The sequence below is a fragment of the Armigeres subalbatus genome, chromosome 3 (assembly GCF_024139115.2).
Source record: "Armigeres subalbatus isolate Guangzhou_Male chromosome 3, GZ_Asu_2, whole genome shotgun sequence".
Lineage (NCBI taxonomy): Eukaryota > Metazoa > Arthropoda > Insecta > Diptera > Culicidae > Armigeres > Armigeres subalbatus.
In genome coordinates this window covers 368,014,786-368,040,567 of record NC_085141.1, presented here as the reverse complement: position 1 = coordinate 368,040,567, position 25,782 = coordinate 368,014,786, and the positions used below count along the sequence as shown (strand labels likewise).

At 40.3% G+C, this 25,782-nt stretch overlaps 2 protein-coding genes and 2 long non-coding RNA genes across 4 annotated transcripts; 2 read left to right on the top strand and 2 right to left on the bottom strand.

Annotated features, from left to right (window-relative positions):
* Window positions 1–476: 476 nt before the first annotated feature.
* On the top strand, window positions 477–20,097 carry LOC134223532 (zinc finger protein 391-like). The gene is made up of 2 exons (XM_062702699.1): window positions 477–709; window positions 19,478–20,097. The coding sequence occupies exons 1-2, from the start codon at window positions 593–595 to the stop codon at window positions 20,003–20,005; spliced, it is 645 nt and encodes a 214-aa protein (XP_062558683.1). The 5' UTR covers window positions 477–592; the 3' UTR covers window positions 20,006–20,097.
* On the top strand, window positions 7,339–8,272 carry LOC134223534 (uncharacterized). Its single transcript, XR_009982611.1, has 4 exons — window positions 7,339–7,454; window positions 7,544–7,656; window positions 7,883–8,020; window positions 8,111–8,272. It is a non-coding gene; the product is annotated as an uncharacterized LOC134223534 (long non-coding RNA).
* Window positions 12,582–13,473, bottom strand: LOC134223533 (uncharacterized). Its single transcript, XR_009982610.1, has 4 exons — window positions 13,459–13,473; window positions 13,160–13,400; window positions 12,935–13,101; window positions 12,582–12,878 (listed from the first exon to the last, which is right to left on the bottom strand). It is a non-coding gene; the product is annotated as an uncharacterized LOC134223533 (long non-coding RNA).
* On the bottom strand, window positions 20,098–21,127 carry LOC134223531 (protein FRA10AC1). Its single transcript, XM_062702698.1, has 4 exons — window positions 20,810–21,127; window positions 20,590–20,749; window positions 20,258–20,524; window positions 20,098–20,202 (listed from the first exon to the last, which is right to left on the bottom strand). The coding sequence occupies exons 1-4, from the start codon at window positions 21,080–21,082 to the stop codon at window positions 20,135–20,137; spliced, it is 768 nt and encodes a 255-aa protein (XP_062558682.1). The 5' UTR covers window positions 21,083–21,127; the 3' UTR covers window positions 20,098–20,134.
* Window positions 21,128–25,782: the final 4,655 nt, after the last annotated feature.

The following is a 25,782-nucleotide window of genomic DNA, read 5'->3' as shown; positions in this document are numbered from 1 at the left end:
TTTTAAAAAAATGGTTCTAGCCAAAATAGTCATAATAGAATTCTGTTTTTCTTGCCGTTTGAAATAAATTAGATCGGTCATTGCGTTCTGATACAATGATCGATATACCTTTTAACCAGACACTTCGAAAACGCCATGCTACCAAGGAAAATTTAAACGAATGCTGCCATCGGGAATTTTTTAACCAGCACATAACTAAAAAATGTACGTTTGACGTCTAGCAATTAACAACCTTATCAACCGCCTAGTGTAAATGTGTTTTTACGTTAGAAATTTAAAGCCCGAAACATTAGTCTATTATGTATAACTTTTGTAATATTAATATTGTCTTCAAGTATCTTTAAATAAGAAGGTAAGTCTTCAAAATGTCTTCATGAAATAAATGTCTTCACAGAGATTCAAATGTCTTCAAATTGAAGACATGTCTTCAAATCTGGCATCCCTGGATGAAACACTGGCGTCACAATGATGACTGATGACTGTTTGGTGTTCGCCCTTCAGAACTTTATTCGAGATCAATCACCGAAATCGCAAACCCAAACAAAAAAGATTTTAGGATTGAACAGTGATTTTATGTTATTTTTGAACGAAAATGTCTGAAAAGATACTGCCGAGTGATATGAGTGAAATTTCAATCGAAAATATCGGAGTACATGAAGAGATTGAAACCTGCGAAACAAACCATCAACAACCAACGTCCGAGTCCGATGTGAGTATATGCGGTATGATGGGCAACCCCGAGTAATAAGTGGTGGATTCAAACATATAACTTATCTTACACCTCTACGACACATTATCAATATCATATATGATCCTATATAGGATTTTAAAGAAAACTCGACAGATCTGTAAAAATGTTTTTTTTTTATTGAAGGATTTTAACTTTGAAGTTATTCATCCTCTCGTTTTTACATTTTTACATTACTACATTTTTGATATCATAGCTTACTTATCAAATCTGTTTGTTTTAGAAATCTAATAAGTTTATCTTCCTCACATTTTTCAAAACTAAGGATCTCACAAGGATTATCCTTAAGATTTATCTCTTTTCGCTTTTCTTCGTATTTCCTACAATCTACAAGTATGTGTTGTACTGATAATTGAATATTACATGTTTCACAGATATTTGAGTCCTTATTAAAAAGATGTTTGTGTGTTATATTCGTGTGTCCTATCCTTAGTCTACTTAGAGCTCTCTGTTCAAGTGATGAACCCTGACCATGGAAGTGTAGAAGCTTTTATGGTTCGGAAGAAACTTGAGTTTTGGTGCCACTCATTTTCCCATTGAAGTCGAAGAACATCTTTACAGAATCGCCGGGCATCGTCTTCTGGTATTGGGACATCCATTATTTCTGCATTAGTTCCTTGCTTAGCTAAAGTGTCTGCCTTTACATTCCCCGCTATACCCACATGACCGGGTATCCAACAAAGCACAACACGTGTTGTTTCTAGTTTGGACTGCAATCGTTGGATCCAAGGATGTGTAGACTGACCATTTTCCAAAGCCTCTAATACACTGGCTGAATCCGAAAAAAATACCGTATGCTCATTATCATCTATGAGGTTTTCGACAGCATAAAGAACTGCCATTGTTTCGGCCGAAAAAAATGAACATTTTTTGGGAAACGTTATTTGATTCGGAAGCAATGCAAAAACCGACATTGCCTGAGTTGACAGAACCGTCCGTGAATATTTTCTTATAATGCTTGTATCTGTTGTGCGTCAGGTGCAGGTAAATTTGTTTTGCTTTGTTGGCCGGTTGTCCTACCCTGTATTCGTTTTTTACCGACCAGTCGATACTTGGTTTCTTAGTATTCCAGGATCTTCCTCTTGCACTAACTGAGCGTTCGATTTTTGGGAAAAGTTTACCTGTAAGGTTTTCGTAATCCAATATTGTCCTATACCTCTTGTTGCGCTGTTATTCGTCTGTCACCGAGAAGATGCTCCCTTTCTATTAAACGAATGGATTTGAATACTGATTTTTGGACAACCAAATAGTTAAAAGGTAATTGTCCTGATTCTGCCATTATCGATTCGACGGGACTTGATCGATTCCACTTGCTTCTCGTATTCCTGCATTATATATGGGTTGTAGCATTTTCATATATGTGGTGCTACCGCTATTCACAAAACAGATTCCGAATAATAGCTTTGGTACCAAAACTCCACTAGCTATTTGAAGTAATGTTCTTCCTGCTCCTCCCCCATCCGGTTTCCAACTGCCTTGAGGAAATTTAAAATTGTCTGACATTTGCTGCTTACTTCTCCCACATGCTTTTTGATATTCAGACGTCGATCGACAGTAACTCCGAGAATTCGTGCGTGCTGGACTTCCAGGATAGGCCTCTGTTCCATTACTAAGACGGGAGTTTCGGGGTGTTAACGTTTCTTACACAGGTGCATGAAGTTATTTTTTTCCGTTGAAATACTCAGACCGATACGTTCACTCCATTTATCAAGTAACTTTGCAGCTGTTTGAAGATTTCTTCTATCAGTTTTAGAGTTCGAGCCGGACACAACTACGGTGACATCGTCGGCGTACACAAAAATTTCCGCTCCTTGAAGTAAGTATTCAAAGAATGACTCCATTAACACAAGAAAAAGGGTTACGGATAGTATGGATCCCTGCGGAACTCCTTTCTGTTGTCACGTTTTGATGAAAGCTTGTCGCCTACTGCTACTTGGCAGCAACGATCAGTCAGGAAGTTCTGAACAAATTTCAACATTCTTGAAAACCCCCAAATTGCTAAAATTATGGTTTTGTCGGCGGTATCATACGCTTTAGCGATATCTATCATTAAAATTTCACAATGAGCATTGTTGTCCAACGGTTTCCTTAACGACTTTTCAAGAGCGGCTAAGTATAAATCAACGCCACGGCCTTTACGAAAGGCAAATTGATTATTATTCAATAGTTGTTGTTGTACTAGCTTTTCCATGAGCCGTCTGTTTACCATGCGTTCAACTGTTTTACCTAGGCAGCTTAGTAAGGTTATAGGTCGTTGATTGCCAAGAATTTTGTAATCCTTACCAGGTTTAGGAATAGGTATTATAATACCTTCTTTCCAGTTTGATGGTATGTTACCGGTTCTCCAGATGTCGTTAATTGTGTCGAGTAGTTGAATTTTAACTCTGATGGGGAGGCGACATAACATGGGGTAGCTAATATCGTCGATCCCCACCGACTTACTTCCAGCTTTATCCAGCGCCCACAGCAGCTCATCAATCGTGAAATCTTTGTTTAGATCGTTGTCTACCGGTGATTCATCAAACATATGTGTTTGCAATCCTTCATCTTGCTCAGGGCCTTCTGAAACCTGTTGAAAGAAATCGGCCAGGTGTTCAGCGATACATTCGGCTTCGGTTTCGATTCTATCGTCAATTTTCAGTATAGGATGTTGTTTTCCGCCGTTTACCGCAAAATCTATTGAAACGCTGCCACATTTCGGTACTGGATGTGTGTGGGTTGAAACTTGCAGCAAAATCGTTCCAACATGTTCGTTTTGCTTGTTCAACCACCTTTCTGGATACGTTGCGGGCCACTTTAAAATCTGTTAAAGCTGATTCCCTAAGTGGGTCTTCCTTTTCCATGCGCCTCAATTTGCGTAGTTTCTTCCTTTGATCCCTAATCGCCGCTTTAACTTCGTTATTCCATCATGGAGTTGATTTTCTTCCTACTTTACCGGATGATCTGGGTATGCTGATCTCCGCTGCTTCGATTATTTTTTGGGTGAATTCTTCTACTGTTAGCGTCCTGTCTCTCGGTATACTCTCTAGGATTGCATCCTCGAAATCGCTCCAGTTAACGTTAGGGATCCTATAATGAGAGATATGCAAATACTTTTCCAGACGATTTAGCAACGCTGTTACTTTTGTTAGCAAACGCTTCCAGCACTTGCCTGAGCGCAAAATGTTGAAGCTTCTATATGACTTTGCATTTGATAACAATTTGGAATATGTTTGTCTGTCCACTAACAGTGTTTAATAAGCATTATCACTAAAATAAAAGTGCAATACAAATAGGCGAAACACGGTACCTAAACTAGATTACTTCAACTCGCGTAAGTAAAACAAATTGTTTAATCGATGAAACTTTTCTTAAAATCTATCTCAATACCTCTCAACCTCGTCTCAATCTGCAACAATAACAACGTTCATTTGGCTCACGTTTTGACAGTTCTCAATGCTCGATTGGCTTACAATGGCCGCTTTCGCATATCTCTCATTATAGGATCCCTAGTTAGCGTTTTCGTGTAACCACTTTATTCGTCGGCGTATTGGTGATGTCATCAGGCCAGTTATCAACAGTACAGGGTAATGATCGCTCGTTCTGGTGTCGTCGTCTACTTTCCATTGATATTTACCAGCAATTTCTAGTGATGCGATGGACAGATCTAGTGCCGATGTTGTTCCGGTACGAGGGTCTAATCTGTATTTAATAGCACAAGTACGTTGTTCGTTATGAATTCCTCTAAAATAGCTCCGTTTGAGTCTCGTTTAGCGCTCCCCCACATTGGACTGTGACAGTTAAAGTCTCCTGCTAATACGAATGGAGTTGGAAGCTCACTCAGCAATTTCCCTAGTTCTTCTCTCAAGGTTTGAGGTGGCGTATGACACGGAATGTATACGCTAGCGTAGGTGGCTGAAATAGGGTATACGACTTGTGCGGCTACTATTTGCAGTGGTGTTTTCAGCTGGAGAAATTTGTACGATGAACTTTTATGAACAGCGAGACCGACTCCGTTTTGTTTTTTGTTGATTGATTCTTTTCACAATCCTTTAAGTCACGGAATGACGTATAAATAGAGGGTGTCTAAGTACACGATGTGATGTGAGATGTAAATATCCCAGCACAACTGGTAAAAAATGTTTGTGTTCCCACTAGTCGAACTGTCTCACGAATCGATTTTCTACAAGTAATATTTACTTGAACAAGTCCAATGATAGAGTAATTTGATTAGCTGTAAGATATAATTTAAGTAGTTTTTTTTTCTTTATTAAAGATGATTTCAGCCCTTGGCTGGTTCACCTCTGTATTTAAGTAGTGTTAGTTATCAATTTACACTAGTTTCCATAAATTTGCACCTTCTTCAACCCCCTCGCAGCTTCAACTACAGCCTGACGACATCTGCCATCTCTCCCGGTAATCAGTCCGTGTATACGGCCTCGTTCCCAGTTATTTCTGGTAGTCTTTACATGTCCAAACCACTTCAGGGTTGGAAGGTACTCTCTTATCCATCTCCTCCAGAAAGTATCTAAGTGGAGTTAGATTTGATCCCATGATGTCCGCAAAACGGCCACTACGTCACCTTTTGCTGACTGATGTACTCCGCTTGAAATGAAAAATTATTGGGGGTCAATGCTTCCCTTTTTTTTGGACTTTATTAATGTGTTAATGCTTCGCTTTCTTCGGAGGTTATCGGCAGGTACGTCAGCGGACGGCGGTTTACTAATGCTTCTGCTTCTACCACTAGCGTTACTAACGTTTCATCGTCCAGCTTTCCATGACTGTTGAACGCCGCATCCATGGCTATTCTGATCGAGCGTACCATTCGCTCCCTGGCACCACCCATGAGAGGTGTGCCGGGAGGAATGAAGATCCATTTTGTTGTAGTGCTTGTGAAGGTGGCTGCAATCTGCTCCTCCAGAAGAAATGGTCGAGTATCTCTAAGCCTGCAGGGATCAGAGTCTCGATCCTTCTTTTGTATGCCAAATGGCAATGTTAACGAATTTCCGCCCGTAGGCATTATTACATGACATGGCTTTAGCTTAAATCAAGTGCTATCTATAATTTGAAACATGCAACATAATACACGGTGAAGCTTATTTAACCATTCCGTCCGACGTGGAATGTTTTTTTTTCGGGAATAGTGCTTGTATTTGTTTGTTGTTTTTTTTTTGTAATTACTTTTTTTTTTCTCTGTGCCAAACCGATCGAAATAACCTAAATTATTGGTCAAAAATACGAATATCGTTATAAATTGGTTCTGTTGTCAGAGTAGATCGTAGCTGGTGATCCACGGCGGACAACGAACCTACGTATGGCTTTGATGCAAGACTCTGTACTGAGACAGTGCACCACCTCAACGTGGACAGCACGAATGGTGAGGCAGGTGAATACAGCAACCCACCGCTTCGCTGTACCCCTACCGATTTTCACCAACAATGGTCCGAAGAGATCGAGGCCCGTGAGGGTAAATGGCCTCGGAAACGATGCTAATTGGGCCAGCGATAGCGGAGCCATTCTTGGCATATTCGGTTTTGCCTTATAGATCCTACACCATAGAGATGAGTGACGTTTAGCGCTCGCACACTAATGTGCAATTCGTCATGTGTAAATACATGTTTGTTTTCCTTCTGCTCATAACCTCAAAAATGATCGGGTCATCACAATGATTTCAAAAGAGTCAAAAAATATATGGAAATGTACTCATTTTTACCCAATCTTTGCTGAGTTGCACCATCTAGGAGTGTTTGTTTTCCTTTTATCGCCACTCACACATTCGGACGTGAGAATCTCAATTGGCAGCAAGATTGGCAGGCTTTTGCGACCTGTTTTACTGCAACCCTTAGTTGAGGTACGTAGTATTGTTGGCGTACCTCATTTACCACGGTTTCCATGTTGCAATGGCGAAATCTTCGATGGTAATTATCCAGCAAAAGAAAGGTGAATCGATGTTTCTTAGGGAGAATGATAGGAAACTTGGTACTCTCAGTTACGTTCGAAGCTGCTGTGATGCGTCCATCAATTCTGAGTATCCCGAATTGACAGCCTGTACAGAAGGCTCGATTTTTCTAACTGCACTTGTTGCTCCTCCGACTTTTGTTGATTTCGCGTGAGGAGAACCATTTTATCCGGGAAAGCTTGCCATTGCGTTAGGCGGATAATCGTCCGTAAACCATTTTGCAGTTCGTCCGACTTCAAGTAACCAGTGATCGATCCTTCACCCTTTGTCTTTTGCCTCCAATTAACGATGCTGCGATGGATGTACGCCGCCGACCTAATTAGCCGCGGCAAGCGAGAAAATCGCTCCAACTCAAATATCATAACTGGCATAGTCACTACACACAAAAAACAAAAATGGTTTTATTAAATGTTTTGAACTTTATGTTTGAAAGTCGCTTTGTTTTCTTGAAAATAAAAGGTTTTTTCCCTATTGTAAAAGTTATCTGTTCAAATTAAAAGTATTTTTGTGCTGTTTGAAATGTAAATTTAAAAGTATTTTCTTTCAGTGCAAAAAATATAGAACTGTCAAACACCCAACGAAAAAAAGATTTGATTTGAGTTTGTGTGTGTAAAATTTTCCAAAACATAAAGCGAAAGCAAAACATTTTCTAAGCGAGCTTAAAAACGTTAAAAATTTAAAAATTTCTATAGTTTTATTCTAGTTCCAGAAGTTTCATATAACATTTGGGAATTTTTGATTGCTGGAAAATGTGGTATTGAGCGGAAGGTAGGTTTTGAAAGTTTGTAGGCATGGTTATGAGAATGTAAATCCGTGGATAAACAAATAATGTTACCCATGTTTTAAAATTTCCGTAGAATTTGAAAGTACTGCCATGGAGGCGATGACGATCTCTGACAGACAGGAACAGAATTAGTATATTGCCCACTGAAATTCACGCAAAGTAACACACAACAGGGACAAAAAAGAGGTAAATTTTCAATAAGGGAAGATCCATTAATTACGTAACGCAAAAAATTGCCATTTTCAACCCCCCCTCCCCCCTATGTCACACTTTTTGTATGAATTATTGAAAATTTTTGTATGGATTGTCACACTTTGGTCAACCCCCCCCCTTCTAAGCGTTACGTAATTTGTGCATGTTCCCTAACAAGTGTTTATTCAGTAATTTTGATTTCATTTTTGTACAATTATAGATTTTTCCAAACATTGTCAGGATTTCTTTCAACCTCCCGTGCGAGAGTTTTTGCATCAGCTTAAGTTCCGCGGTATAGCATTACTGACTAATATACTATACTCCTCTTGTTGTCCTCAGCGTTGGATAGTAAGTACAGGTAAGTACATTTTTTTCTATTCCCGTCTAATCATACAAAGTTTTTTTTATGCATAAACATATTAATTTTTATTCATACGATTTGTTCCAGCGCTGTTCCTGGCCATCAGTAAATATGGAGCACGGTTCGAAACCTGTCATCGTCGGATCTACCAGAACAGTCAGAAGAAACAGATCCCGAAAAAACATAATTGCAACTCGCTATGCATGTGAAAGAATATTTTTATTAATCAAGTTTGTTTAATAAAATGTGTCTCGGTTTACAAAGCTCTCTTTCTTTTATGATTCTTCAAAGAAATGCTATCAAAATATACGAAATATACCGTCATTTGAACAAAAATAACACCTTAACTTCAACAGTGTACCTTTTTTATTTGACAGTTATTTACAATTTGTTTTTAAAAGTTCAAACTTTTAATTCTAGAGCAGCGGATAACTAATATACTCTTGATTGAATTAAAAGTAGACGAACTTTTATTCCGAAAATAAGCAACTCTCTACGAAAAAGAACCAATGCAACTTTTTATTTTAACCAACGGTTTTTTTATTATTACTAATGATTTTTCTTTCTGTGTATGTGATGCGTATGACACGGACGCAGATCTTCATCTGTAGATAGCAAAGTGGTTTGCTGTTTTGGCCATTCAGATTCCAGATTCTTCTGTAACTCTGATCCGCTGAACCAAGCGCCATTCACATCTTGAACGTAACCCTTTTCCCATTTAGTAGTCAAATCTGCAGGATTAAGTTTTGATGGCACCCAATGCCATCCGCGAACTTCAGATGCTGTCAGCAACTCGCCTACACGACACGCCACGAACTGCTTATATTTCCGATGATCAGCACGTAACCAAGCTAGAACAGTTGCTAAATCACAGCAAACAAAACGTTGCTGAATCTTCACGATGTGACTTTCTTCGACGAACTTCATTAAACGGATTCCCAACACTGCTGCTCTAATCTGGGTAACGATAACGGTTTTAGTGGCTTTGTCTTTGCCGCAACTAGATTGCATTCCACAACTCCGTCCGGATTCGTTATACGGAAATACGATACGGCTGCGTAGGCCACCTCACTGGCGTCGACAAACGTATTCAGCTGAAGCTTCTAATAGTGCTTTATGGTCGCGTTCTCAAAGTAGCATCGAAAAGTCCGGTTCTCGCTGATGGTTGGGATCAGGCCTGTCCACTTTTTCCATCTCTCAAATGCTGATGCATCATCAATTTGTTCATCCCATTGTATTCCATTCCACAAGATATCTTGCAACAACACTTTTCCGTGAACAAGAAAGACACTCCACAAGCCCAGTGGATCAAGGAAATCCATTAAGCACTTCAGCACTTGGTTCTTGTACTGATATAGCTAAGCAAAGTTCATCCTTCTTGGTCATCCACAGCAACCCCAGTATACGTTCAAACTCCTTGTTGTCTAGAACGATGTTCTTATCAACGGATGGTTTTGTTTCACCTAGACTACTCAGCACTTCTTCCTTGTTCAATAGCCAGTTCCTTAACTCGAAACCTCCGTTTTGATGAATCATCCGCATTTCTTCAGACACGCGTATGGCTTCGGCCCCACTACCGTAGCTCTCCATCGAGTCGTCAACGTGTCGTAGTGGTTGTTAACGATACCTTCAACTGCTCGTGGATGCTGGTCTTTAAACTCTTTCGCATTCTTGTTCTTCACAAACTGAGCGGATGCTGGAGAACACGTTGCTCCAAAAATAGCCACGTCCATAACATGAATTCCTGGTATGTATAAAGTGATAAGAAAATTATTTTAAGCATTTTAGTGGAATGTCTTCACTTGTCATAAGCCGAGTTTATACAATACAATTGAATTCCACCACTTAATTGTATCTTGACAGATACGTATTTCGACCTCAACAGTAAGGCCGTCTTCAGTGTCTCGTACTTGACTCGACTTAGTCTGATACATATTAAGTGGTGGAATTCAATGGGATTGTAAAAACTCGTCTTATGACAAGTGATGTCTAAAGTGTTATTCCGCCAGAGAAACCGTAATGAGTGACAATCTTTCTCACGGATACGTATTTGATGGAACATTTCGCGTATGTCTGCCGAAACTGCTATGCCAAACTGCCTGAAACGCATTAGGATGGCTGGTAACGATGTCAGCTGATCTGGTTCTTTAAGTAATAGCGAGTTCAGAGCTTTCCCCCCCTATTTTGCTGCTGCGTATCATACCAAGCGGACCTTTTCTGGTTTTCGCGGGTTTATTGCCACTCCCAACGGTAGATTCCAAATCCTATCTCTCGCTGTCTTTGCTAGTTCTGCTTCTGTGGCCCTGACGTTGAAGGTTGTCCCGCAACTTAGGATCTCTATTCATTCGCTTCTCAAGGCACTGTAATCGACTATCCGTCTCGAATCGGTTTCCGTTTCTCATGGTTACTTCCTCCAAAATCCGTTGCGCGCGTTTCTCTTCTGAAAACAATTCTATAGGATACTATACTGCCGTTAGAGTAGAGTGGGGCAAGAGTGCGCGTGGGGTAAGAGTACGTTTTCGATTTTTTGAAGTAATAAAAAAAGATAAACTAGCAGCACTGCATCAGTTTGACAGGTATTCTGGCCAACTATTATCATGTGTAATTGTAAACGATTTGAATAAACAACAAGTGAGATATGGAGTAAGATAACTTTTTGGTCATTTTGCTAAAAATAATTGGATTTCCGCAACTAGTATTTCATAACCATATATACGTTCAATCAGGTGAACATGATACCATTTCGATAACCTATTGTATAGAGTGAAATAGTCAAATTTTGATGATACCATTTCGATAACCTATTGTATAGATGAAATAGCCAAATTTTACGTTACGTGATTGGTGGACTTTCTTTAAGGAAAATGCCTTTGTATACGCCACGCGAAATCTGATATATATTTTTACCTCTGTAGTTTTTTGTATATATAAAAAACAATGGTTTTTCGTATGAAAGTGCACATTTTTAGGACCCCCACCCCTTTTAAGAGCTACGTAATCTTACATTTTCTAATATATGCTCATTAAACATCAATTAAATGTTATTAGCTCTTATTTGTGTTAATATATACTTAAAGCACATGATTGGATAAATGCGTACTCTTACCCCACCCGATGCGCACTTTTACCCCACCGGTGGGGTAAGAGTGCGTTTTTCACTTGTCTTGCAAAAAGGGTTCTACCAAAACGAATCTCAATAATTTCAATATTTTCTCCACTGGGTAACATAAAGGAAGAGTATATGAATCATCGACACTGATTTGATATGCAGAAGCTTGCTTCATAAGGGCCACATGATCGATTGAAAACGTGCGTACTCTTGCCCCACTCTACTCTATACGCATAACTGTCCCATGTATATAGGGAATCCCAGCAAACATGGGACAAATATGCGTATGATGGCAGTATAGGTATACCTTCAATTTAGTGGCGACTTCCTCCGTCCTCCGTATATGTACACACCAACCCAATCTTGTTTTTGCCGAAACGGGTTCACGACGATTTCCTTCCTTCACTTTTACTGGCAGAATCAAGTTCAGATTGTTCAATCCTATGAGAATCTGAGGAACAATATCTTCATAGCTCGCTATTGGCAACCCACGAAGATGTTTGTATCTCTCTCCTAGTTCGTCGTACAGGACTGTTTGTTTCGGAAGAGAGAGCTCCTTAACGGTGCGCACATCTTCCAAATCATATCTCTTCTGACCGCCTGTCGCAGCTATCGACAAAGACAACTGCTGCCCTAGTAACATTTTGTTTTTATGCTGGTTTTATAACACTCTTGTAGAGTAAATTGGTCTTGAAGAACGTTATAAAACTTAAAATGTTACTTGGGCTGGGATCCTGATTCCATACGGGTCACATTGCCTGTCCACATAATTTTTCACCGGTTTTCACCGCCAACTCTCCTCAATTAACGTCAGCTCGGACCCGTCGTCCAAAAAGGCAAATGTGTTGACGTCTGCACTGGATCCAAAGAGAGTAACCGGAATGATCCGGAAGAATACCTGTTGATCCATCTGTCGATGAGTGTGGTTCTCCCCGTATGCTATTTGCGGTGAACGGGTGAGAGAAGTATCAGTTCTCTCCGAGTGAAGTAGAGGATGGTGACGGTATTGACAGCCGTTTAATCCGCAGCTGATTGTGCGCCTGCAACTTCTTCTTTCATGACCACATAGACAATTTCGACACAGCCCGTTAGTCTGAATGCACTTCCAACCATCATTCACTGTTAACGACCTAAACTTTCCACATTCCTGTAGTCGATGTCCTGCTTTCCTACACGCGTAGCACAAAATTTCTTTTAGCCGCACCTCCTTTGTTCCCCCAGAGTGTGCGTTGATCATTCCCCGATGTTTCGGTTTCGTGGTTCCTTCAGATGCTTGTTCGCTTAATCTTTCAACTCATCCTCTCTGAGGCCGGGGACCCAAATTGAAATTAAGCGCAACCCAAAATGACAGGCATTATACAAGACTTTTATTCGTGCTAGCAAAAAGCCTAACTCTCTTTATCTCAATTTGTAACATCTTAACATTAAGGATGGAAATTAATCTAGTGGTTTTGCTCACCGACCGTTGATAACACAGACCACAAATAAGCGGCGTTGCTCTGGTGACGCGTCGTGCCGTGCGCCTTGTCATTCGGTTGCCTTTGGGCAGCTGCTTGCCCCAATTGCTACCGGTCGTCGGTCGCCCCTAGTCAGAGCCGCAGCTTGTGCCACTCAAAATCACCGCCACGCGTGGTAGAGGCTCTCTCCAGCCGGTCCGTTCCGTACCCGTTCGATTCGCAGCCGGCCAGGCAATCGTTGGCCTCAGACACCACCGTGTCGACGGATCTGTAGGTGCAAAACAAAACCCTATCGAGATACTTCCATTAGTTACCGCGTCGCACATCTTGTTGCTCTAAACCTACCCTTCTGCGGGGTTTGTTTTTATTCCGAAGAACGCCCTTTATTCGTTCGGAACCGCCTTTTCGCGGATCTTTCGTGGGAACTGTCTCTGCGCGTCCCCGTGACGGTTGGCGTTCGAACAACTGGTGACTAATAAACTTGTGGGTCACTAAGCTGGACACTGCGATACCTGGTGTGTGTAGATTTTGGTCATCGGATGTGCCTTGGTTTGATAATAAGTTACTTACGGTTTGCAACGTGGACGAGCGGCACTCCACCGTACTTCGGTCAAGATTTGATCACCCCTTCTGGTCGATTATGCGAATCCGTTCATCGGGGTTTGTTTTATTTCAAGGACACTCCTATTTCTTCGGAACAATTTTCCGCAGATCTTTCGTGCGAGCCGCGTATGTGCGGCCTAGTAACGGTTGGTTTCTGGGTAATCATGGCTCACGAATGCGTCGGTCACTGAACCGGTCACTGCGGTGTCTGGCATGCAAAGGTCTTGGTCATCAAGTGAACATTGGTTTGGTTATAGATTACTTACAACTTGCGATGTCGATTGACGGCACTTTACCGTGATTCAAAAGCGAATGTGAATGCCACTCTGAACAATGGTCAATTTCGACTGTTTTCTCTTATGCTACGTTTAGACAAGGCAAGTGAATTGAGCAAGTCGCTTGAATCGCACGCGAATGGAACGTGTAAACATCTTAATTCAATTCACTTGAACGAAAAGAAAGTTGAACATGTTCAACTTTTGGCAAGTCAATTGAATTCAACTGAGTTGTTCAACTCACTTGCCCTGTCAAAACGTAGCATTAGCGACGGATTAACAACATGCACGCGGCACCGTGACCGTTCACGACGATGGCTGCTTTTGTTTCTCCTTAGGAATGGGCGATACCGATACGATATATCGGGAATCGATATTTTCGCTCCGATTAATCGATATTTCGTATCGATTATTTTAAGTTCGATATTTGACTGTATCGATTTTTTCTAGCGGATATCGGATTTCGATTTTTGAATTCCAAAATATAGCACATTAGGCACAATCTGTTAAAAACTGCGAAACAGCGAAACTTTGTTGTGCGATTCGATGACCTGAAATGAAAAATCTAAACTAACCCTGTTTTTTTTTTTTTTTTTTTCTCTTGCTTTTAATTTTTCTGGCGTATCGATATATCGGAATATCGATGTTTCAACGCCGATATTTTTCGGCATCGATTTTTCGACAATAAAAACATCGATTCGGCAGTATCGATATTTTTCCGAAAAACGCCCATTCCTATTTCTCCTTTTCAATTATCTCCTGCTTCTTCGGGCGGAAATGTGATACAACTGACACGACACGTTACCCCTTTTTCAATATAATTTACCGGTGGCGTTTGTTTTCAACCCAGCATACACTCAAGCAAAATGGCTATCGAATATCATAATTCTGCCTTTTGGAAATTTGCCACAAGTTATGAGTTTAAAATTCAAAAGGATTCATTATGAATTAAATTTTCATAGTCAATACAAAACATAACATTTTCTTAAGGCATTTTTATGAAATTCCAATGAAGCATTATGAACGCTGTACGGTGGACATTAATCAATCCATAACCCTACCTTATGAATTGCAAAAGTAGTGTGTAGAGGCCATAATCACGCCTTATGAATTTCGTAATTCTTATGAAACATCTTAATTAATTCATAATGCAGATTTATGAATTCATTATTGAATTTTCCTACATATTAATCGATTCATAATGCTGCATTATGAATTCCTAATTCGAGCATATTGATAATTTTCTCGAATTATGACCATGTGCTAAATGTCAAAAAAAATTAAACTGATTGGTTCATTCATGATTATGCATATGTGATTTTCAATTCGTTTTTCGGTTGTGTCGAGGACATCGAGGGAGTATGAATAAACAAGAGGTGTAGAACGCGTTTTTAACTGTCTTCGAATCTAGAAAAAGTTACTAATCTTATTCGAATAAAGACTATTCCCCCACACATGTTAATAGTGCAATTATTAATTTGCTTTTGAACACTTGTTATTCACCATTGACACTTGAAAACACTTCAACACCCTCGATGTAAAACACAACCGCTAGACTTGAAAAACTTTACAACGTGTGAGAACATGGATGATTCTCTTGACTGAAACTTTTCCCTCCGATTTTTCAAATTCCAAACTTTAAAATGAGCGTGATGGCGTTCATAAAGTGCCTTATGATTTCATTCAAATCAACTTTGAACAAAATACCAAAAAGTGTCTTATGAAATTCTTTACATGCAACGAATGAACGACGTTCTTCTACTTCTTCTTCTTCTTATTGGCATTACATCCCACACTGGGACAGAGCCGCCTCGCAGCTTAGTGTTCATTAAGCACTTCCACAGTTATTAACTGCGAGGTTTCTAAGCCAGGTTACCATTTTTGCATTCGTATATCATGAGGCTAACACGATGATACTTTATGCCCAGGGAAGTCGAGACAATTTCCAATCCGAAAATTACCTAGACCGGCACCGGGAATCGAACCCAGCCACCCTCAGCATGGTATTGCTTTGTAGCCGCGCGTCTTACCGCACGGCTAAGGAGGGCCCCGACGTACGTCCCACTAATGAAATTTGAAGAGCTCAGGATGAAAAGCATGAGAGACTTATGTTTCAACGATTTTGAACAATCTTGTAGATTCATAATTTCAGCCTTATGTATTTCGTATGTTCATTTGCCTGAGTGTAGGGATGGCTATGTTTATTTTGTGTTTATAATCTAGTCTTTCAAATTGCACGCTAACTAATTCTACACAGCTGAACGGAATAATGTGGCTCAATTTCTGAACTGTAACATGCTTACAGCACCAGGATACTGCTCCTCCTTGCAGCAGGAATACGTACCCGCTCGTTGACCTCCTTTCGTCGAGATCAGACGCCCAGTTCGCATCAGAATAACCAACAAGCTTCGAGTCGCCGGTCGCAGAATAGTTCAATGACATTTTCGTTGTCCCTTTCAGGTAGGGTGACCATATGGTATCCTAAAGGAGGACATGTCCTCCTTTTTCATTAAAAATCAGATGTCCTCCTTTTATGCTGAAATGTCCTCCTTTTTATATATTTTGGGAAAACAGTTGCATGAATAACATTGTCTGAAAAAATTCTAGTTTAATATTATTACTCAATATTATTAAATTAATAAACAATACTACAACAGAGATCCATTCGCAAATGAAACGTTGCACACGTTTGTGCTTTTTTGCTTCTTAATCAGAAATATAAAAAAGACATGAACACCGTCTTCGGTCTTAACACCTAGACAACGGACAGGACACATAACACCCAGTAGACCGGTGGAGAATGTTTCGATCACGGAAAGTTTCCTCCTTACCATGCGAGAATCGAACCCACCCTACATAGCCCATGCGTCTAGATGATTGACGTTGCTATCCGCACGGCCACGAAGAAATATTTTCGAATATTTTTCGAATGAATTCAATGCTACTTTTGAGATTTTCAACGAGTAAACATCCTTCGAATGAATCGCCTGCTTTGAGCGTGCTTACAGCGGCACACTAGGAGTTAACTTTCTGAAATCAGTATGGCGAAAGGCATCTAAGGTTGGATTTATCAAAATTTAGCACTTTCACCAAAAAAATATTTGGTAGGCATGGTAGCGGACACCTTCCTACATAATCGATACCAAATAGTTTTTCATGAAAAGTTTCTTATTTTGAGAAAACCCGCGTTAGATGACTTTCGCCATACAAATTTCTGGCGGTTAACTCTTGCTGACTATTTCTGCATATACGTTCGCGCCTGCTGCTGGCAGCGGCGGGTAGGAAACCAACCACTGTATGTGATTCATTACAGTGGAAAATGTCCCATCTGGAAATGTAATGTTTATGAAGTAAAAGAAGATCCCGAATTTGCCTCGAATTACAAAAATTTCTTCCAATAAACTTCAAATGTTGCACTCTAACAAATACAATATTCTTAATCACCAGGGATGGGAAAAATCAAATTTTCAAAAAATCGAGGATGATCAAAACTTACCCGCAATCTTACTTTTAAATTATCAAGTGATAAAAACTCGCCAGCGATAAAAAATCATTTGAAAATCGTATCTTGATTTGAAGCATTTACCATTACATTTTGAACTCTTTTCCTAACTACCATGAAACCATAATGCCAATTGGAAGATATAACGGGACTGTTGACAATTGGCTGATATTAGTAAAGATTTATGTTTAAATGAAAGTTCTGTGCTTCTTATCGTTTTAGTACAAAATTTGAGAAGTTGTTGCCAACGACAACTCGCCTACTGTTTTGATCGTCTGAAGGTTCCCCCAAACACACGCGATGCGACAGTCGCGACGCGATTCTATCGCTTGGCGACAGCGATTCTGTCGCCGTTGGTATGGAAGCGTAAATAGAACATTGCCTGCAGCGACCAAACGATAGAATCGTGGCGACTAGTTGTCGCCGTCTCGGCGATGAAATCGCTTAGGTCTGGGGGAGCCTTGATAATGATTCAGCACAACACTGTTAAAAACTAAAAATCGATTTTTTATGTCCTCCTTTTCGACCAAATGTACTCCTTTTTTGCTACGATTCGGGTGAATTGTCCTCCCTAGGAAAAATTTTATATGGTCACCCTACTTTCAGGTATATGAGATGAGACACAACATGTTCACGGTGAAGAGTATGTCTGGTCGCGTGCATTGTGCCAGTTACATCAGGCATCCGACAGCTTCCTAGTCTGGAACTTGCTTCATTTGCTCAATCTCTTCTGCGGTCTTCGGGGACATTTCCTTCGAAAACTTCTCGTCGGTGGTCATCGGTGTCGCAACAGCTTTCGCATCCTGCATATTGAATCAACGCAAGATGGACTCGATATATGCCACCTGGTCCAACGACACTGAATCATCCGTACGGGTAATACGGATACCCAAGCAAGCAGTTCGCCGCAGGTCCCAAATCCTTCATACGGAATGCATTGCTCAGCTTGCTCTTCAGCGCTGCGTCGTTGGAAAAGATTAGCACTTCGAAAACGAACACCGCAACGAACAATATCCAATAGTACAGGCATGGATCGTACTCGGATTGGATCAGTCACAGCTTCTTCAATGCAGCGTCTAACTTGATATTCCAAACCCGACTAGATTGCTTGATTTCCTTGTAGAAACGCGGTGATGGCGTTCAATTGGTTCGCCTGGAGATTGTATTTGGCCGCCATCGCAAATAGGTACCGCAGTGAACTGCAATGAATGACCGGGGAGTAGGTCTCGTCGTAGTCCACCCTCTTTTGCTGCGAGTACCACTTGATCACCAACCGCGCCTTGTAGCGGTCTACGTTGCCACTAGCGTCGTGCTTTGTCTTGAAGACCCATTTGCACTTGATGCCGTTCTGCCAATCGGTAGCTCCGTCAGCGTCCAGGTCCCGTTGTTGGTATGCGCATCGCACTCCTCCCCCATCGCCGTCTTCCAGCGTTCGGAATTGCCTCCTGGTGCGTCAGCGGAGCATCGGCATGGGTATGTAGCTGAATGGCTGAATGGACTCGGGTTGACCGTGCTGGTGGACGTCCCGTCGCCATCGGGTTTGGTATTTGGCAGACCTTCTTCTTCTTCTTATTGGCATTACATCCCCACACTGGGACAGAGCCGCCTCGCAGCTTAGTGTTCATTAAGCACTTCCACAGTTATTAACTGCGAGGTTTCTAAGCCAGGTTACCATTTTTGCATTCGTATATCATGAGGCTAGCACGATGATACTTTTATGCCCAGGGAAGTCGAGACAATTGGGCTTATTCTACGAGTGGAGTGACGTGAGATTGCTCGAATGACGTGAGAAGAGTCGTATAGCCCCATTTGAATAACATGGTCACCTCACGTGAGAATTGCGAAAATCGACTCACCTCACGTCACTCGACTCGTAGAATAAGCCCAAATTTCCAATCCGAAAATTGCCTAGACCGGCACCGGGAATCGAACCCAGCCACCCTCAGCATGGTCTTGCTTTGTAGCTGCGCGTCTTACTGCACGGCTAAGGAGGGCCCAATTTTTGGCAGACCTTTGCTACCTAATTTAAAATCATTGTTCTTGCCTGGTAGCCTGTGCTCCCGACCGCTGCGCCTCAACACACGTGACTGAGGTGGATTTAAAGATTGCCGCGGAGGGAGCACATTAGTCACGTTGATCATGGAACCTGTGGACTTCAAGTTTTAACAGCTTTTGATAGTCCTGCTTCGAACAGCATGCATCGAGCGCGTTCTACAATCGACCGGTTTGCGGGCCCATCTTGATGAGCTCAGGTCCGATATCATCCTTACCAGTTGCTTTAATGGTCTTTAGCTAATGGATCCTTAATTTCCTTCAAGATAGGGACTGGTTGGCTGCGTCCGCTGAACTGACGTAGTCATTGGTCCACATTGCAGTACTTTTAAAATATTTTTGTTTCAGTTAGATAAAAAAATGTTTCTTCTGCACACCGAAATCTAATTATAATTAATTATCAAAACTAAAAATTAGCTTTACGAGTGATACATTTCAATATATTTCTGTCCCCAGAATTCAACACCGGCGGTGAACGGCCACCAAGTTCCAATTGATCGATTATTCGACCAATCATCACCTGACGAACCTTCGAAAGCTACCGAAGGTTACGAATGCAATGTGTGCAGTAAACGCTTCGACGAAAGGCGAAAGCTGGCACGCCACATGGAAAGTCACAGCCAGTGCCGTTTGAAGTGCGAACAGTGCGGAATATTTCTGAAATCCCGTTCCAGCTTAAATTCGCACCGGCAAAGGCACCAACAAGGCAAACGTTTCGAGTGTGGAGTGTGTCAGAAACGATTCGCGGGAGCAAAGGATTTGAAAACACATCAGAAGGTTCACGACGAGCAGGCAGAGCGATTCACTTGCGATCAGTGCGGTAAGGATTTCGGGAGAATCTACACACTACTGGACCATCAGAGGCTGCACAGTGGAAAGGAAGTGTTTAGTTGCAATAAATGCGGAATAGTTTTCCCCAAGCGAAGGAATCTGCTTCTGCATGAAAGGTCACATTTGGTGGAGGAAGACAGAAGTAAAGTTTAGGTAGATAAATTAAAACGATTGAGCTTCATCAGCGTTGATGATGAGTCTGTGAATAAAATCATTGGGAAGTCATCTAATTAATTGCACAACAATTCAGCTTGCCAAATTATTATTTTAGGTACTTACATTTCATAATAGCAAATCCTCCAAATATGCGTCGAATTCTTCTTCTCTGGATTTTTCTTCCACTTCTGGACCTAAAATGTAAAAAAAAATCAATAAAAAGTTGATAAAATGAATTATAGTACTGACCCTTTGCCCAACAATTGTCTATCGTTGCTGAGGAAGTGTTCGGTACTTCTGGGTGATGTGTCGTTTCGGTTTCAATTACCGGAACCTTATCGACAACCTCATCAACGTAATCCTTCGTCCTAGCCTCCGTATTGGAAACTTCAATCTCTTGTGCATCCTCTACAACATTTCGCGAAACCTTCTCCTTTCGTTCTCGCCTTTTCAACCGCTTAATTTCTCGCTTCTTGGAATGATAATTCAGCTTATCCGAGCACGTGGGACACAATCCTTCGAAGCAAGACAAGTCGTTAGAGAATCACGTATTAAGACGGATCCTTGGGTCGGTTACTCACGCAACTTTATCAGGGCGTTCTTTTTGGTGCCTTGTTCCAGATAGGCAAAGTTGACTTCCCAGCTGCGAAGCGATTCGCGATCGTCACAGGATCGTCCACCGCATATGAACTGCCCTTTGCCGAGCACCACCTCTTTCTCGATCCGCCAGCGCAACGCCACCTGTAATTCCATGAAATGAATATTTCTTCATAAATCCTTCGACAATTATTCAGACTTTACCTTATTATCCCGGTACCGGCTAAGATCGGCGATGCAGTACTCCCGAAACAGTTTGTCGTAATACTTTTTGGCCAGTTGTTTCTCCCAGGAATCCATTGTCTCGCCGTCTTCCCACAAAAACCGGTGGTGTTCGCGCAGCACATCGTGATCGGTTTTATCGCGGGATGCGTCCCGCTGCAACAGCTGAGTGGTACCCGGTTTCGTAAGGATATACTCGTTGATTAGGTGCTTGTGTAGCTCGTACGGATTTAGTTTGGCCAACCGGCGAGACATTTTTTTTTGAAGTTTGGCAGTTTTCTTTTGACAACGATTTACAAATTGATTAATAAATAAATAAACCCTTAAGAAACGTTGCATGAGAGCCGAACAGAAGGAATGAAAGGAACATTGGAACACATCAGAAATGAAACGTAACAAGATAAAGGCAGCTGCACACCTTACACGGTGCACGGTTACATTTTAATGGGTAGTGGCGCTTTTTCAAGAAAATGGGTGAATTTTTCACGGTGGGAATAATATCAACAATACCATAGTACCCATTAATGGGTAAAGTCATCTAACCGTGTAGGGGCCGTACACATATAGAGATGAGTGACGTTTAACGCTCGCACACTGATGTGCAATTCGGCATGTGTAAATACATGTTTGTTTTCCTTCTGCTCATAACCTCAAAATTGATCGAGTCATCACAATGGTTGCGAAGGAGTCAAAAAATATATGGAAATGTACTCATTTTTACCCAAACTTTGCTGAGTAGCACCATCCAGGAGTGTTTGTTTTCCTTTTATCGCCACTCACACATTCGGACGTGAGAATCTCAATAAGCCATATCAAGCATAATTTTTCATAACGACGTATGTAACAATTATGAGGATTCGAGAAATCCTTTGCAGAAAGTTGGCAAAACTTTTTCTAAAACTGTTTTAAAACTAAATATTTTTTCAATACTTTTTTCCGCTGGCATGCATCATTGCATGACACGTAATAAGCGTGCTTCACAGCAATGCTCAGTTCATTCAAATTCACTGTGAAAAACGATAAAATTATACATACACCGGTATGCTACACGTACGTCGGTGTACATTGGTCGGTTTTCCATAGTTGCACGATTGACGCAACTGCAGTTTTGTTTTGTTTTGCTTTTTTGTTACATAGGTCGCTCTCAGTTCCCATATGTTAAAGCGACGTATGTAACAGTGAGACTTCAAAAATAGAAATTTTTACATACGTCGATTCGCAAAAAGATCGAATTAAAGAATTTTAAGATCTGAAATCAGTAAAATTGATGCGTATTATATAAAGCCGCGTGTGATTGTCACGTTGTATTAAAAACCCCGTTTTGTTTACTTTTGTTACATACGTCGTTATGAAAAATTTTGCTTGATATGTAAACGGGCCATAAGGAACGATTCGGAAAATGCTTTTGCTTTTTGCCTTTCTCGTATACTAAGTATACGTAAAGGCGATATGCGAGGCTATATGTTCACTCCAAAAACAAACTTTTTATAGAAGGCTCGGAGACCCATAGTGTTATATACCAATCGACTCAGCTCGACGAATTGAGGTGATGTCTGTGTGTGTGTGCGTGTGTGTGTGTGTGTATGTGTGTGTGTATGTGCGCACCAAAAGAGCAAAAAGTTTAGCTCACTTTTTTTGCACTTACCCTCAACCAATTTACTCGCAGCAGGTTGCATTCGACGCAGTATACTGCCCCATTGTTTCCTATTGAAAATTGGCCGATTCGGACTATGGGCTTAGAAGTTATGGCTAAAATACTTTTCCTCATAAAAAAGCGCGTAAAAAAGTCTAGCTCACTTTTAATGCACTTACCCTAAACGGATTCCCTCACAGCAGGCTGCATTAGACGTAGTATCTTGCTCCATTGTTCCCTGTTGAAAATTGGACGGATCGGACAATGGGCTTGGTAGTTATGGCCAAAATACTTTTTCTCATAAAAAAGCGCGTAAAAAAGTCTAGCTCATTTTTAATGCACTTACCCTAAACGGATTCCCTCACAACAGGCTGCATTCGACGCAGTATCCTGCCCCATTGTTTCCTATTGAAAATTGGATGGATCGAACAATGGGCTTGGTAGTTATGGCCAAAATACTTTTTCTAAGAAAAAATCGCGTAAAAAAATCTAGCTCACTTTTAATGCACTTACCCTGAACCGATTTCCTCGCAACAGGTTGCATTAGACGCAGAATCTTGTCTCATTATTTCCTATTGAAAATTGGCCCAAACGGACGATGGGCTTAGAAGTAATGCCCAAAATACTATTTTTTACCGCACGAGAAAGGCGTCATCACCGCTAGGTGGATTAATCTGGTTTTTTTTTTTTTGTTGCTTCCATTGTATTTCTACGTATATTTGTCTTATGTTACCTTTGAAGAAAATTCAAATATATGGACCAACAGGTCTGTGCCACAAAAAGGGAAAGAAAATTCAAACTCGGGTAAATTTATTTGTTTTACTGAAAACAATTATTGTGATATATATTCCCCTATATACCTAATACATATAAATGATAATTGAGTCTGAAAAACGTCTAAATAAGGTATATATTCTTGATCTAATGTAATGGGAATGGCGTTGCCCTCATTTAGATATAGCTCATTTAGGGTAAAATCAGCAGTGATTCAAATCGTTCGGGCCTGTCAGTTTGAATATGAATCTGAAACATTCATTTTCCCAGCAGCTGTTCTAGATTCATTTTTTATACCAGTCAAATGTCAAAAAAATAAAACTGGTATAACGCGCCGTTCTATTTTCTGCAGATTTGAACCACGATTGAATCACGAGATTCAAATATTTTCCAATTGTTTTGGTGTATGAATGCGTCATTTTATCTACGGATCAACCCACTTTGCAATTACGGCGTCTTTCTTGGCGCCAACATGATGATTTCATTCAATTGAAAATTTGAAAAACATGAATAGAACACTGCTGGGGAAACCAGCGAGTTTGTTCTATTTGGCTCCAGATTCAAACTAGAATAGTGGTCGAAAATTTGGAATGAAACTGAATCACTCCTGATTTCACTCTTTAGATATGAAAAAAAGCATTTCTCGGGTACTTTTTCAAATCGGCGTATGTAACATTTTGTTCAAGCTGAGAAAATCGGCTTGGAAGTTTTAAGATTTCATTTTTATTCCTATTTAAAAACTAAACATTTTTATTGCAAGTGAATTCACCTCAACGATACATTAAGAAAAGGTTCATCGTCACTGACTCTGAAGTCTGTCATGCGTGTGAACATTCCAGTTATTTTGACAAAAATATATGTTACAACGTTCTGCAAAAGATAAATCACATACGTCGTTCTGATACGTCAGCATGGCCGAGGTCATGCTACTTTCGTCGAAATGTTACGCTGCTCCGTATGCTGCATTGTTGATACGTCGAAATGTTGCGTCAAGTTGAAACGTTTCACGCACATGCGACAAAAAATTGCAACACTTACAGCACGACGTAACAACATTTGCTGCAGAAAAACAACGTAAAATGTTTTTTTTTTACAAAAATCAGAATTTTCAAGCAACAAGCTTAATTTTGAACTCAGTGATGAAAAAGTACAAGTAGACGCACGTTTTAAACTATTTAGTTGTTCGAAAAAACTTTTTAAAGTACATTTTTTGCTAAGCGGTGTATGTGCAATATTTTCAATAATGATGTTACACCGTTTTGTAAAATATTGATTTACATTTTTAATAACGCATTTTCATGTCGCTTTGAAGTTATACACATTTTTAGATGAATTTGATGCCATATGCTGTTGAAAACGGGTTTGTTTACAATTTGCGACATACCCGGTAAAAATCGTTTACTCATTAATGGGTACTTTTAGTCTGTTATCTCTTTCTCTCTGCTGGAAAATTTACCCATTTTGGGAGAATAAGTGGATTTACTCATTTAAATGAGTAGATCCATTTATTCTCTCAAAATGGGTAAATTTTTCAGCAGAGGGAAAGAGATAGCAAAGAAAAAGTACCCATTAATGAGTAAACGATTTTTACCGGGTACGCCGTTTTGAAAAAGTACCCGAGATTTGATTATTGCAAATGCATCCATTTTTAGGCTTTGGTCCGATTCGCGAATTAAAATCAAATTCAACTTAAAAGTGACAGTTCAGAAATTATGAAATCCCCCGCTCATAAGAATGGCTGGTGCTACCCAGCAAGAACAACAAAACATCTATCAAAAATGATTCAACATCTGTCAAAAGTAAGCTTGCTCTGCGGGCAGGGTTATTTGGAAATTATTGAACTGTCATTTTTAAGTTTAATTTGATTTTAATTCGCGAATCGGACCAAAGCCTTAGGGTCTGTCTCAATTGGATAATTAAACTGAAATTAAACTTACAAGTGACATTTCAATAATTATCAAATAACCCTGCTCGCAGAGCAAGATTACTTTTGACAGATATCGAATCATTTTCCATCGATGTCCTATTGGAATTGCTGGGTAGCACCAGCCATTCTTATAACGGGGTGATTTTTTAATTTTCGAACTGTCACTTTTAAGTTTAATTCTCCAAATGAGACAGACCCTTAGTTTCCATTAATTTTGACTTGCTTGACCTACACTCTAAATAATCATCACGTCATATTCACGTGAAAAATCACGTAACTGAACTGTCTTGAACAAACGACGATTGTTACGTGACGTTGGTAATGTTCACCCGAAATTCACGTAACTTTTACTAAAAATCTTGGTGAATATGTTTGTATGTACTCGTAAACAACTTAAGTGAGATTGTGTTAGTGTGATTGCAGCTTTGGCACTTACGGAAAACCAGCATTGTAAACAATCTTCACGTCAGATTTACCTGAAAACAAACGTGGTTATCATCCACCATACTTTTCACGTGGAAGTGACTTGACAATCACGTAAGAATGAATGATACATAACCTAAACATAGTTAGGCTTCGCAGAGGTAAAGGATATTTTAGGTGCAACTAGGCGAGAATTTT

Bases quoted from the DNA above. Each gene is read 5' to 3' on its own strand.
- LOC134223532 (XM_062702699.1), top strand. From the start codon at position 593: ATGTCTGAAAAGATACTGCCGAGTGATATGAGTGAAATTTCAATCGAA. The intron at 710-19,477 runs GTGAGTATATGC...TTCTGTCCCCAG, and splicing joins AACCAACGTCCGAGTCCGAT to AATTCAACACCGGCGGTGAA.
- LOC134223531 (XM_062702698.1), bottom strand. From the start codon at position 21,082: ATGTCTCGCCGGTTGGCCAAACTAAATCCGTACGAGCTACACAAGCAC. The intron at 20,750-20,809 runs GTAAAGTCTGAA...ATGGAATTACAG, and splicing joins GCCGGTACCGGGATAATAAG to GTGGCGTTGCGCTGGCGGAT. The intron at 20,203-20,257 runs GTCAGTACTATA...TTTACATTTTAG, and splicing joins AGACAATTGTTGGGCAAAGG to GTCCAGAAGTGGAAGAAAAA.